This window comes from Doryrhamphus excisus, chromosome 22 (assembly GCF_030265055.1).
Source record: "Doryrhamphus excisus isolate RoL2022-K1 chromosome 22, RoL_Dexc_1.0, whole genome shotgun sequence".
NCBI classification, from domain to species: Eukaryota; Metazoa; Chordata; class Actinopteri; order Syngnathiformes; family Syngnathidae; genus Doryrhamphus; species Doryrhamphus excisus.
Window position 1 is genome coordinate 5,132,366 of NC_080487.1, and position 14,904 is coordinate 5,147,269.

Here is a 14,904-nt window from a genome sequence, read left to right on the forward strand (position 1 = left end):
GAGTAATCTTCACATAGGATGGTGTATATGTTCCTTCTGACTTCCAGTATTTGTCCACTCTGGAGGCCATTTGTAGACCTGAATATCTCCTACCCACGGCATAGAAGTTAATTAATTCCCTGTGTGCTCCATGGAGGACATTTGGACATCTTATGGGATGCACTTTTTATGGGAAGAGGAAAAGTGAGTGTACTTCTTATTAAAAAGGAGCTATTATGCTAATTCTTTGTCCAGGTGTCAAGTCCACAGGCCATTGCAGAGTACACCACCAACATGGGTGGTGTGGACTTGGTGGACCGAATGTTGACTTTCTGCAAGTATAGCCTCTTGCACCAGGAAATGGATAGTACTTGTTTGCTTCCTTGACCTGCCAATCACCAAATCATAGCATCACTGAGGCCCCATGGTAGCCGACACACATGCATCAAGGTGTCGCAGATGCGGATGCAACGGTAGAAGTTAGTGTGTGTGTCGGCTCAACTCTTTCTCATGTTGACTTTTTCATATTTTCTGTTGATACACCTGGATAACCCTGACATGAATAGACAAAGACAATATTATTGTGTTATGTATGTATATATGTTATTTATTATATGTATTATCATAACAATGGTTTATTTGGTCTGAAAAATGTTTTCAATAATGTCTTGGAATGTTAATTTTTGGGACAATAAACATTTTGAAATGCACCTGATTTTTTTTTTAGTTGATTAAACATTGTTTTTCATCATATTTGGGATTTTTACTTATGAATGTAAAGAGTTCGTCTCGTCTTGTGGACCCAATCTCGTGCATCGTGTCATCTCGTGAGTTATTGCTCTATATGAACTCGTGAGGACTGATCACCTGATTTCTCCTTGGAGGTAGTGTATATGCCAATTTAGAACATTTTCAGCATATTCTTATTTATTCTTATTTAATTGGTTTATTTTATATATATTTTTTTTTATTTTTTTATTATTTCTTATTTATTTAACTGCTCAGTGTAGTCCCTACTACAAGTATGTTTTATCCGCTGGTGTTGCAATACTCCTTTATTCCTGTAGATAGCGGTAATTCACCACAACATTGCTCGCCACGGACAATGACAGTAGAAGAAGAGTTGTTACCCACAATCCACCGGTGGAGGGTGAAGGCGCCTTTTGCTGAAGCTCTATCTGCGTGTCCACCGCTAGTAGGACTGAATGATAACTCATGCATGCATGCAAATACTAACCTTGTGATATTTTTGCACCGTACGGCTTATTTTGTTTGATTATTTTCTCTTCGGTTAACGTATAAGCAACGCCGGCATGGCTCCGTTGAGCTTCGTGACAGCAAGTGTTAGCCTTTTGGCGAAGTCCTTCAGTGTCTTCACATGCACAAGCACTCTGGCAAGGTAGCTATTTACTTCAACTTACTACGTCAGTCGGTAGTAGAAGTAGTACTACTACGAGTGGCGACAAAAAAGAAAATCTTCATATTTGGTGTTTTGGTGCTTGGTGAAAACGTGTAAATATACTTTGCATAGGTATTAGAGTATATAAGAAAGTTATCATGGTGTGTAATTACAGTGTGGCCATGAATCATATTTTACGCCATAAGTGCGAGGAACTAAAACAATAATTTTGTGTACAATTATCATGCAAAAGAAAAATGATGCGAATACCAAAAACAACGGTAAGATCAGATTATAGAAGTAGTTGAGATCGACCCAACAGCACTACTAGTGGTTGCTGCCAGGTAGTGCAATCCATGTCGCTTCAATCACCAATAAATCCCCTTGTTTAGTTTCCTTACCTAATCATATACTATTTGCATTTTTGATGTGCCAGAGTGGTCCAAGCTGCGTACAGCAACCCGGTAAAATGCCTGTGCACCCAAGCCGGCGGCCCCCCAAAGAGGCCTCTCAATGGATACATGAGATATGTCATGCAGCAGAAGCCGCTAATGGCAAGACAGAACCCAGGTAAGGTGCAACATTTGAAAACACACTAAGGTCATGTAGGACATTTGTGGGTATTTTGTGTCACTGCAGCTTCCACTGAGAATTGCGGATCAAACTGATACTAATTCTCTCTCCTTCAGAATTAAAACAAGTAGTTATGGTCAGTAAAATTGCCCAGGCATGGAGAGCGATGACCCCAGAGCAGAAACAGGTATTTCTTCCTCAATGCTGTTTGCCCTCCGACTGGTTTAAATATGTAAACATTTTTCCTACTGACCATAAAATAAGCAGAAATAAATGAGTATGTGTGGTGTCTCTTCTTGACAGCCATTTGAAGATGCCTTTCAACGGGAGCAGGAACAGTTTAAGATTGATCTGGAGCATTACCAGGCCCAGCTGACCCCTGCAGAGGTCCAGCAACAGGTCACAGAGAAGAGGCAGAGGAGGGCCAAGAGGAAAGCCATCCGCAAGAAGCGGGTAAGCAAGCCGAGCGCTTCAAAGTTCTCCAGGTCTGTGGTTTTGAAAGAAAGAAACAGGAACAGTCCCATGGTCTTCATGCACGCACACACAAGTTCAACCAGGAAATGGCGATCATTTATTAATTAATTTTAAAAAAACGCCTGAGAGTGAGGGGTGATGTTTGAAATGATGGGACTTCCATCCATCCATTTTCCTCCGCTTATCCGGGTCCAGGTCGCAGGGGCAGCAGTCTCAGTACGGAAGCCCAGACTCTCTGGTCCCCGGCCACCTCCTCCAGCTCCACCGGGAGGACACCAAGGTGTTCCCAGGCCAGCTGTGAGACATAATCCCTCCAGCGTGTCCTAGGTCTGCCCCGGGGCCTTTTCCCTACTGGCCATGCCCGGAACACCTCACCAGGGAGGCGTCCGAACCGATGCGGCTTATTAATCATAATAATAACTTAACACATAAGTACTCATGCAGCTGTGGCTTAATATATATATATAGTATAAAAGTGACTATAGGGGTGTTATTTCATGTCAGGGCTCTACGTTAAAAACAAAAATTACTTGCCCATGGGGAATCCTTAAGGTGAGAACTACTTGCCCGAACTTGCCCCATGTAAAATGAAAAGACTGCCATAATGATATCATATATCAATATATGCTGATAATTCATCAGATAATAGTACTGATGCATTGTATTTGGAGGAATGTCTGAAAATTTGTGGAGATGTATGTTAACATGGCAAGCCATGCTACCTTACACATGGTAGTCGTAGTAAGCAGTGATATTTATTTAAGTTGTACACCTCAATGAAACATTTGACACATTTGTGTACTAGTAAAGTGTTTTTAGAAAGAAATGCTCAGAAAAAATGCTCAATAGTCAAACAATAATTTGTGAAGCAAAGGTGAGAAAAATACACAGAGAAATGAAACCGCTAGATTTTGTAGCTTGTGCAAAATCAGCACTTGGTATTGGATCTAATGGGTGGTGTTTCATTGTGACCACTTCAAATTGTCACAGCAATGTGATTCACTCACCTTTGCCATCATTTGATTTGCTGCCGCTAATAAAATACTTGTTTAGGAGGCACTGTTTCATCACTTTTTGGTGTTTTCCTTCAGAAGTTGTTGAAGAATTAGACGATGTTGGCAGGGACGCCATGATAGATGTTTTCCTAGTAAAACGATCGCTGATTGGTTGATCGCGAACAAGAACGGGTGTGGGTAAAACGCGGATTGTGGATTACGGACCGCGGTCTAAATAAACGATTCTGATTGGTCCATTTCAAGATTTGCAAGGATTGGTTTGCAAATTACCACCGGAATTACGCAGTCCGTGTTTTACCAACACCCAACAAGAACCGCTTTAAAAAAAACTCTTGGCAGTACGGCATGCTAAAGTGCACTTGCCCGACGGGAATATTAATGATTGGATTTACTTGCCCGAATTTTGTTTTAACTTGCCCCGGGCCATCGGTACAACGTTATTGTCGAGCCCTGCATGTCTGGAGGGCTCTAATAATGTTAAACAGTATTTAGAAGGTCGCAAAAAAAACATTTTCTATGCTTTACCAAAATTTTCTGTTTAGAAATAAGGAATTCACCCGTCATTCCTTTGCGTGGCGATCCCAGCTGACTTTGGGTGGGGGTGGGGGGGGGTGAAGGTCCAAAATATGTACTGTGAATTTGAGCCAGAATGATTGTCGCCCTGCATTGAAGATTATGTTGTGTGATGTAGGAGTTAACCAACATGGGGAAGCCCAAACGCCCCCGCTCACCATTCAACATCTTCATGTCGGAACATTATGAGGAAGCCAAAGGAACCACCACACAGGTCAGCATTCAGCACCCACCAAGAGACTCTTATTCATCTCTGATGAATGCTTTTACTGCCACCATTGTTGGATTCATCTAAAACAGCTCCTATTTGCAGCAGTTTTTGTAAACCCCCATTTTATAGTGAGTTCACAATGCATAACATACACTAATAGTCTTCTATGTTTGATGCTATTGTTTGTTTGTCAGGCAAAGATGAAGTCTCTGTTTGACGACTGGAGGGATCTCATCAGCACTCAGAAGCAGGTAACAAATTTATTTCCTTAATTACATTAAATTGTTTTGCGTGATTAATGCATGCGCACGAGAGCAAGCACTGTCTTGGGTCCTACGGGTGTATGGTCATAGCGCAGTGGAGCGTCCTCGGTCACTCAGAGGCTGACACTGTTTTAGAACTTCATTCTGACCTGACCACACACTGCAGTACAATTAGATATACACTATATACTACACTATATATGTAGTATGTATCTCCAGCCCACATCTCTACTTCCTTCTTCCTTTCTTTCACATTCTCAGTACAAGAACGCCAGATGCATTCAGGTACATTGAACATCACAAAAACAGCCTGTTAGCGTGCAGACCTCACAGCTAGGAGACCAGGGTTCAATGCCACCCTCGGTCATCTCAAAAACATGCTAGGTTAATTGGCGACTCCAAATTATCCATAGGTATGAATGTGAGTGTGAATGGTTGTTTGTCTATATGTGCCCTGTGATTGGCTGGCCACCAGTCCAGGGTGTACCTTCACCTGAAGACAGCTGGGATAGGTTCCAGCACCCCCCGCAACCCTTGTGAGGATAAGCGGTAGAAAATGAATGAATGAATGTTATATTTGTTAAAAAAAATTATACAGTTGCGTATTCGTTGCTGTTTTATTGCTATCATTTATCCCTTGAATCCACGTCCATATTAGGTATTATTTACGGTAGCGATGCCGTATTTGAGAAATGAAATTAATATGTGGCCCTGTGGGTCATGTATTTGTTTGCCATCTTAGGTGTACATACAGTTGGCGGAGGATGACAAAATCCGTTACAAGAACGAGATGAAGTCATGGGAGGACCACATGGTGGACATCGGACGAGAAGATCTGATCAGAGACCTGACTTTGTCGGCCAAGAAAAAAGCTGCAAAAACGTCAAAGACGGTAAAGAAAGTGGAGGCGAAAAGGCCCGCCACTGCCGAAGGCGCATCCACGGCAACCACTATGAAGGCACCAGGCAGCGCTTCAAAAAGAAAGACAAAGAAGACTTAATCTTGGTTTATCAGTGGAGTCTGTGGTTAAAGGTGTTGTAGACTACTGTTCCCATGATGCATGTCTTCTCTTTGTTTATCCTCTGAATTGGAAGAACAAAAACCAAAACACTTCACGCAAAAACCAATGAAACGCCTCCTTGGTTCAGTAGACATCCAAAACATCACATGTAGTCCATTGGAGAGCTTTGACCAAGTCATGTGACAAGCAGTTACTAAAGAATCTTTAGGATAAGCGGGTTTAACATGCACAGTCCATAGACAAAAGTATTGGGACACTTGGCCATTGTGCACATCAAAAGTACAAGAATCGACATTTGAGCTGTTTCGTCTTAAGGAGGTTCAAAGTAGAGCTTCGGAATGCAAAATGAAGAAATGGAAGTGAGACACTTTTTGTTTCTTTTGTATTAAAGTGAAATCGGCTGTTCATCTGCTGATCAGACGTTGAAGAGCCCAGCCTTTGGAAGCCGGAACGTGGGTTCTATGTCGTTTTCTGTCAGGTATTCGGAGCATCCCTTTGGCTGTCTGACAAGATAAGACGCTGCAGAGTGCAGTTCCAATAACCATCAGATGGCAAGTTTACAAAAATGGACATCAGTCCCAGACATTGGATGTTCTCCGTGAAGCCATCTTCAGCACCTGGATCAACATCCCCACTAACCTCTTGGACACACGGGCATCTAGCATGACCAAATTACAACTACTCAATATTTTATTTGTATTATCTGGGGATATGTAGCACGGGCGGTCGAGTGGTTAGCACGTAGACCTCACAGCTAGGAGACCAGGGTTCAATTCCACCCTCGACCATCTCTGTGTGGAGTTTGCATGTTCTCCCCGTGCATGCGTGGGTTTTCTCCAACATTTCCAAAAACATGCTAGGTTAATTGGCGACTCCAAATTGTCCATAGGTATGAATGTGAGTGTGAATGGTTGTTTGTGTATATGTGCCCTGTGACTGGCTGGCGACCAGTCCAGGGTGTACCCCGCTTCTGAAATGAATGAATGAATGTTTTTTTCCCTCTGGTCTTCAACTTTTGATCAGCTGATGAACAGTCTGTCGCTTGTTTGCATACAAGTATTTGCATGTAGTTTTTGTCTCACTCCTGTTTCTTTTTGCATTTTCAAGGTCTACCTCCAACCTCATTGATCGTTTTTGGTCATGGGACATTCTTTGCAGAACATCATTTGTTCAAGCAGATGCCAGCCCGAAACTGTCTAATTAGCATGGATCATCAACTCATGAAATCAAACAACCAATCCGCCCAGTATTATCAATACTCCAGAAAATATGACTTTGCTATTATTGTTTGTAGTGGATCTGAGTACATTATACCGATATACCAATAGTCCATTTCAAAATAACGTGATATAAAATAAGTCACATTTTGTGACGCTTGCAGCCTCCCTGCTGGTGGCCCTCGAAGCTCTGACATCCTGTTTCAATCATGGCGGCGGCGAGGTGATGTTAATCAGTTGTTAGGTGCAGCCTTGGTCTCAAAATGTGAACTAATTAAATACCAATTCCAACTGAACCAGGAGTTAGAACCGGTGGCTTGATGGGTGACACCGGGGTGTTGAACATTCAAGGTTTAGGAGAAGGTCAAATGAAGTTCACCTTTAAAAGGTTGTGATGTAAACAAGCCAGGCAGGGCCCTTTTGTATCAAACGTGCAGCTAGTTTTAAGAGTGATTTTTGTACCATAAGCTTGTTTAGATGCACCATTTTACTTGTGCATTGTAAGGTTTGTAGTATTTCTCCATCGCATTTCCATCCAAATCATCCACAGGAAGATTACTTTTCAAATGCGGCGTGCTTCTCCGTTTTCCTTTAACTCTTTCAAGTCTACTTTTTTTTTTATATTTTTGTACTTTTGTGTATGATTTGATGTCACACCCGTTAGCATCCCGTCGCTGTTAAGAGTAGAATATAACCCGAGTGACCGTTTGTGTATTTTCTCTTTGAATAAACACGTAGCGTACATGCAGCCTTATGGTAATGGGGAAATTAATGAAACTAATATTCAATGCGGCGGTACGGTGGTCTAGTGGTTAGCGTGCAGGCCTCACAGCTAGGAGACCCGAGTTTGATTCCACTCTCGGCCATTTCTGTGTGGATTTTGCATGTTCTCCCCGTGCATGCGTGGGTTTTCTCCGGGTACTCCGGTTTCCTCCCACATTCCAAAAACATGCTACGTTAATTAGCAACTCCAAATTGTCCATAGGTATGAATGTGAGTGTGAATGGTTGTTTGTCTATATGTGCCCTGTGATTGGCTGGCCACCAGTCCAGGGTGTACCCCGCCTCTCGCCCGAAGACAGCTGGGGTAGGCTCCAGCACCCCCCATGACCCTCGTGAGGAAAAAGCGGAAGAAAATGAATGAATGAATGAATAATATTCAATGCCACAGTCGCAATCAAGGGAAAGAATGGAAGGAAAATGAAATCAGAAACGGCCTTAAACATCATACCATGATTTCCAAGTTCTTGGTTAAAATATTAAGACAAATTGCAAAAATTTACATTTGCTATAAATGCTAAAAGAAGAAATGGGAGTGATAATAAAAGGCATTAAAGGGAAAGGCTGTTCATTATCTCATACGTTTAAGACCATAGCTCCAAAATACCCCAATATGCAAATAACATATTCAAAAGGGGAGTCAGTGAGTCGCTGTGCCACCTTAAAAACTTGTTCACCTTAAAAACTGCTGTGGTCATGCTCGATGCCAGTGTGTCCACATTAGTGGGAATGTTGATCCAGGTGGTGAAGATGTCTTCACGGAGGGCATCCACTGTCATTTGTGTAAACTTCCCTTGCCATCCATCCTCAAATCTTCTCCATTTGATTTAGATGAGAACATGCAGGACGGTCCCAAAGTGAGCTTATTCCTCTGGAAGAAGTCCTTTGTCAGGCGGCCATTGTGTCATGTGTCATGAGGGATGCCCCCCTGCAACATCCCCCACACCGCCATCTCCCTCTGGACGCCCCTGCACAACCTGAAATGCCATGTTTCCATGGAAGGATCATGATGCCGCCCCTCCACTGTGCCGTGTGGAAAACATCTCAGGTGGCATCTCCGTCACAGCCCTATTTTTTTTCTCAGAGAATAAACATGTCTGGTGCTCTCATGCAAATTCCAAACAGGCAATTTTGTGACCTTCGAAGATAATTTTTTGTTCTTAAAATCCTTCTCTCACAGATGCCGTCTGCTACTTAATGGACTGTACTTAGTCCCAGTAACAACCTTCTTCCGGGCTGAGGACTGTCTCCTTTGTGACATTTTTTGGCGTCTACCACTTGAACTTCTTGTTCCATAGCCCTCAGAATCTTTGAAGTATTATTGCTTATGCAGCTCAATAATCTGACCATGGTCACTTTTTTTGCCTTTATCTAGATTATGACACTGAATCCTAAAGGCTATGATCTTAAACGTCTGATCAGCTGATGAAGTGTTTGCAACAGGAGTACATGATGACATCCAGGATGTCCGTGTGGAGGTAAAGACAAGAACAATGTGTATTTATACAGCACAGAACCTTACAAGCAAGGAGAGTGAAAAAGTAAATATAAAAAAGCATGTGGGGTGTCCCAATCAGTAATATTTTCATTTCAAAGTGATAAAAGGCAACCCAGTCCAGAGTAGAAACCCACTACTGTCATTAAAAGGTAACAAACGGTTGCTCTACTGTTGGGAGTACATAAATAGCTTTAACAATGTTTGGGACGCCCTAGAAACACACACGGCGTTGTCAGCATTTACAGAAGCAAACACACGTTTTTCTTACATAAACGTCCATGTTAACAAATGTAAAAAATGCTCTCCAAAAGCAATGCATCAAGAGCGAAGTAACAGGAAGGTCTCTCCACGTTATTTGGTGCAGCCTCATCCGGGGGACAATGGAAGCACCTTTCTGCCAATGGTAAGCGATTAAAAAAAAAAGTCCAAATAATGAGACACGTGCTGGCATTGTCACATGGCACTCATATGTGCAGTTTGTACTCATTATCTTTTTATCTCGGAATTTCCACTTTTGACCTCACCTTTATGACAGCATTACCATTGGGATATTTGTTTTCTTTCAGTGGCGGAAACTGGCTTCTATATAAGTACAGTATAACTTTTACTTCAATGAAGCTATCCCCCATTATTTGCAGATCCATTCTTTTATTGGGGGGTATAATTACTGTGTATGACATCTGGGCTCCCTGCACAGCAATGTGCAAAATATTAAACATGATTAGAATCATACAGAAAATACATTTATAATACAGTTGGACAAATATTTGATGTAAATTTCCGGTACACCAAGCTGCCGAAATAGAGTGCTCGTCATCCAACATCAGGACGGTTGGGATGCAGACTGCTCCACGAGAGTTTGAAAGTTGGGAGATAAGACCATTTTGTGTTGGACGTTTCCTAACACCATCATGTGTCCGTTCTTGCCATCCGACAGATTCACTGACACCAGTTGCTGCAAACGTCAAGGACAAAACACTCAATTCAGGCTTCTGGGCATATCAAAGTGTTTTTCAAAATAAAACAATCCAATGGGCACGGCGGTCTAGTGGTTAGCGCGCAGACCTCACAGCTAGGAGACCAGGGTTCAATTCCCACCCTTGGCCATCTCTGTGTGGAGTTTGCATGTTCTCCCCGTGCATGCGTGGGTTTTCGCCGGGTACTCCGGTTTCCTCCCACATTCCAAAAACATGCTAGGTTAATTGGCGACTCCAAATTGTCCATAGGTATGAATGTGAGTGTGAATGGTTGTTTGTCTATATGTGCCCTGTGGTTGGCTGGCGATCAGTCCAGGGTGTACCCCGCCTCTCGCCCGAAGACAGCTGGGATAGGCTCCAGCACCCCCCGCGACCCTCGTGAGGAAAAGCGGTAGAAAATGAATGAATGAATGAACAATCCAATGCTTGGATTGGATCATGTCTAATGTTATGTTAATGAAAAAGATGGCAATTAAACCCTGCGCGCACCAAATTGTCGTCAGGGATAACAATAGTGATGATTGGACCGCTTTTCCTCACAGGATTCGCGGGGGTGCTGGAGCCTATCCCAGCTGTCTTCGAGCGAGAGGCAGGGTACACCCTGGACTGATCGCCAGCCAATCACAGGGCACATATAGACAAACAACCATTCACACTCACATTCATACCTATGGACAATTTGGAGTCGCCAATTAACCTAGCATGTTTTTGGAATGTGGGAGGAAACCGGAGTACCCGGAGAAAACCCACACATGCACGGGGGGAACATGCAAACTCCACACAGAGATGGCCGAGAGTGGAATTGAACCCTGGTCTCCTAGCTGTGAGGTCTGCCACTAGACCGCTGTGCCAACAAAAACAGCTAAAAAGAGCCGACATCGCCAACTACCTGAAGGAACGAGAACGCAGCTCCATCGGTGACGTCCATGACAATATCGCCCAGCTTCAGCTCCACCTTCCCCGACTTCCTGATTTGAAGTTTACCCAGGTGTCCCTCTGAGAATTCCGACAGCACCGGCGAGCGCGTCACAGGAGAGGACTCCTGAAAAGGTCAAGGTTTCTTTGAGAACAACTTGATACGTATGAAGACTAAATATGGTTTCCCTTCATAACTTACCTGCTTTTTCCCATGCCAAGGCTTCTTGTCTTCTGACTTTTTCCCAACCTTCCCAAACCTGGATTCAGGACCGCCGTCAACTTGTTGTTGTTGTTGTTGTGTTCTGGCAGGCATACAGTCAGGTAACTGCATGAAGAAGAGATCCTCGCTGCCGGACAGGCGTAGATCCTGCAACTTCTTTGCCAAAGATGGCTGCTCAGTTCTGCTGTGGACTGTTTTACCCTGAGGTCCGCCGGGCGGCGGTCTGAGAAGAGGAGTCTTTTCCCGACCTGCTTCCAGATAAGGAAGTAAGATTTAGCTCTTTGTGAAGTGCCAGGCGTGCAATGTCGAGTGTTGGCGTGAACGTTGTTTTCTCACATGTTGTGCCGGTCCCACACAAAGGCAACTGGATGGGTTTCCGCTTGGCGTCGTTCCTCAAACTGGGATCACATAAGAACTGGATGTGGAAACACGTTAATTATGTATTTGAATCAATATGCTATCCAGATCACATTTATAATACTTGTGCTGATCAATGATGACCTGATGTGTTTCCTTTTAGGGCATGGGTCTCAAACATGCGGCACGCGAGCCAAATGTGGCCCGCAGGACACTAGTTTGAGGCCCCCGCCTTGATATGAAAGTTTAATGTTAGTGCGGCCCGCGCAAGTTTGATATGGATGCTGTATGGTATCATGTACCCAGAAAAAATTATTACGTTTGATTAATGTTCATGTTAAAGGTTAAATAACTGTTAATAGTTATCCTCCCTATCCGTGTGGAAGTGGTAAGTTTTTGGCTATTTAAGTTTAAAGGAAATAACTTGAAGGCTACCGTTTAGGTCGCTAGCTCTCTAGTTTGCGAGTTAGCATGTGTCTCAAGACGCTGCAGTTGCGCAATATGTTGTAAATAAAAAGAGTATAAATGTGACTATAGTCGTGTTTTGTCATGTCTACAGGGCTCTAATAATGCTTTGTTCATTTTAATCTGAAAATAATAATTTGTCTACCCACCAACTATATGTGGTTTCTTAAGTTTTTATTATTTGCTGTTTTATTATTATTATTATATTTATTTATTACTGATTGATTTTCTTTATTCTTGATTTGTTTGTTTATTTTTCATCTTATTTTGTGTAGAAAAATAAAAATTAAGATATTTGAGAACAGTGGAATGTTTTATCAGTGCTTTTATTGTAGAAAATTGGAACCAAAGCAAAGTTTTTAAAAATTTTTTGTTTATAATAAATGCGTTTTTTTTTTTTTTTGGAAAACCTGATGCGGCCCAGTCTCACCCAGACTCGAGCTCCAGTGGCCCCCAAGTAAATTGAGTTTGAGACCCTTGTTTTAGGGTATTTGGAGTACTTTTAACTCACATCATCCCTCTGTAGTTTTCTGAGCAACTCGTCTTCATCTTCTTCTGATTCTTTCCTTTCTTGTTTCACGGGTTTACAGGTCGGTGAGATGTTGGTGGCGCACACGTCTGAAGCAGCAGTCCAGCCTGGAGGAGGAACGTTCCAGGCTAACATTCACACGGACGCTCCACCAACATGGCTGAATGTTGACTTATTTCATACGCATTTACCTGATTTTCGCAACGTGTCAGCAGGACCCTGTTCGAAGATGGAGTGAGACTGGATGGTCTGAGGCTTTGCTTTTCTTCTTCCACGGTTCTCTCTTTTCCTCCCAGCCCTCCTTTTGGGAGCAACTTGAATCTCTTCCTTTAGCCTGGAATCAACCAATCAACGCTCATACTTGATGTTGGCTCACACTACATACTCGCATGGATGTATTATTTATTATTTATACTGACGGCTACTTACTCATCTTTGCTTTTCCTCACAGCATGAATGTTTGGTTCATACGTTTTCTTTTTCCGAACACAGAAAAACAAACTTGTTAAAAGAATTCAACATCAACAACATCATTCATTTGCTGGAGCCTATCCCAGCTGTCTTCGTATACACCCTAGACTGGTGGCCAGCCAATCACAGGGCACATATAGACAAACAACCATTCACACTCACATTCATACCTATGGACAATTTGGAGTCGCTAATTAAACTAGCATGTTTTTGGAATGTGGGAGGAAACCGGAGTACCCGGAGAAAACCCACGCATGCACGGGGAGAACATGCAAAATCCACACAGAGATGGCCGAGAGTGGAATCGAACTCGGGTCTGTGAGGCCTGCACGCTAACCACTCATTCGCCAGTGCAGCCTGGAATCACATTATTTTCTCCAATTACTATAAATATGAGTTGAATGAGAACTCTACATTGGCAAATGGTGTTAATGAGAGTCAATGGTAATTTGTCAAAAGGTGCCCTTTGATTGACAGATGACCAGTCCAATGGGGTCACCAGCCTTCTCGCCTAAAGTAAAAAAAAAAAAAAGTGGTAATTTCCACACCTGACCCTTTTGGTGTGGAACACATACAGAATTGCTAATAGTTGCTAAAACGTCTATATTAATAGACGAGAAAAGTACCTTCTTTTTCTTTATGGCGCCCCCTAGTGTCAGGTCCCGGGTTCGGAGGGAGGTTAGTCTCCTAGCGGAAGTGGGGGAGGGGACACTTCCGAAACTAAGGCCGGGAAGTCCTCGGCCCGTTGGAAAAGTCCAGCAAACCTCACTTGTACTACCAGGACAGGGAACACCTTCTACATCCTTTGTGTCCATAATTCAGCACAGTTAGGCGATTTTATTGACTACCAAGGCGGCGGAGAGCATCTTCTCCTCTCAAAACGAGTGTCCTGTAAAACAGGAAGTCAGCTTTTATTTTCAAAGGACAGGTAAAACATCCGGTCTTTTATTTTCCCCTTCAAAAATGTCTGCGTATGTCACTCAAAATGTCCTTTTAGTTCATTTCTTCGGTTCCCCAAAACATTTCAAACATGACTATTCTACGTTGTAAATAAAAAAAACAATTAAATGGTCGTAGACAAGTGAGGGTTTGTTTACGGCAGACAAATTGAACACAGCGCATTTTCTCAACTGTCGACGTTCGCGGCATCACAACAGTCCGACGAAGAATGCAATCGATGATGTTCCATTGTACAATAAATAAACTAAGCACGCGTTGGGCATATTAAGTCGGCCATTACCTTGTATTTCCTGCCGGCGTCTTGGTCTAACCACCGTATAAGTAGTCACTTGTGGTTCCAGAAATCCGAGCCAGCAGAGTGAAAGATTTAGACTAGACAGCCCGCGTTTTTAACTATTTTTTTGTACACTCACATCCTACCGCGTTCAGCCTCCATTGTTGTTTTCAGACAGTTCACAAGTACAGCCACCAGAGGGCGGTGTTTTTCAGTTAATGACGTTTGAACTGATTTTAAATGATCACAGTCTAGAGACAACACTGAGGGTTTGCAGCACCATCAAAAAAAGAGGAAAAACAGACATATTTAGAGTTAAGTACATAATTTCACGTGTCTTTATTCATAGTTTAGAGAATCTACAATGTGAATAGTCATGAAAATAAAGAAATCGTTAATGACCAAATTTATACTACCGATGTTGTGTTAAGATTGTCTGCACTCAATAAATGCGACCTACCAGTCTTTGACTTCATACATGGTAAGTCATGTGTGTTATGCAACTAAACCAGGGGTCAGCAACCCATGGCTCCAGAGCCGAATGTGGCTCATCAGCGTCTTTGTCGTGGCTCGAATATTTTGAGCCCGAGTGGGGAAAAGCATATATTTGTAATTAGTAAAAAATCCAACTTTGTATGACACCTTGAATGCATTTTGGCTGAGTTCTGACTGGTGATTGGATGAGCACGAGGAAGGCGGGGGATGCCAGTGTTTGGCTGCCTGCGTTGGT

General features: G+C 42.8%; 2 protein-coding genes across 3 annotated transcripts; one reads left to right on the forward strand and one right to left on the reverse strand.

Moving 5' to 3' along the window:
* The first annotated feature begins 1,117 nt into the window (after positions 1 to 1,117).
* tfam (transcription factor A, mitochondrial) lies at positions 1,118 to 9,012 on the forward strand. The gene is made up of 8 exons (XM_058062418.1): positions 1,118 to 1,174; positions 1,271 to 1,378; positions 1,815 to 1,948; positions 2,068 to 2,138; positions 2,255 to 2,404; positions 4,133 to 4,228; positions 4,420 to 4,476; positions 5,231 to 9,012. Exons 2-8 carry the CDS (start codon positions 1,293 to 1,295, stop codon positions 5,486 to 5,488), a joined length of 852 nt encoding a protein of 283 aa, XP_057918401.1. The 5' UTR covers positions 1,118 to 1,174; positions 1,271 to 1,292; the 3' UTR covers positions 5,489 to 9,012.
* Positions 8,979 to 14,378, reverse strand: zgc:171971 (uncharacterized protein LOC569690 homolog). 2 transcript variants are annotated; one of them, XM_058062417.1, is made up of 9 exons: positions 14,181 to 14,378; positions 13,567 to 13,829; positions 12,899 to 12,945; positions 12,661 to 12,803; positions 12,452 to 12,576; positions 11,455 to 11,533; positions 11,098 to 11,366; positions 10,870 to 11,022; positions 8,979 to 9,958 (listed from the first exon to the last, which is right to left on the reverse strand). In XM_058062417.1, the coding sequence occupies exons 2-9, from the start codon at positions 13,753 to 13,755 to the stop codon at positions 9,827 to 9,829; spliced, it is 1,137 nt and encodes a 378-aa protein (XP_057918400.1). In that variant the 5' UTR covers positions 13,756 to 13,829; positions 14,181 to 14,378; the 3' UTR covers positions 8,979 to 9,826. The 2 variants fall into 2 exon arrangements, with proteins under 2 accessions (XP_057918400.1, XP_057918399.1); XM_058062416.1 differs by having other exon boundaries at positions 11,098 to 11,369.
* Positions 14,379 to 14,904: the final 526 nt, after the last annotated feature.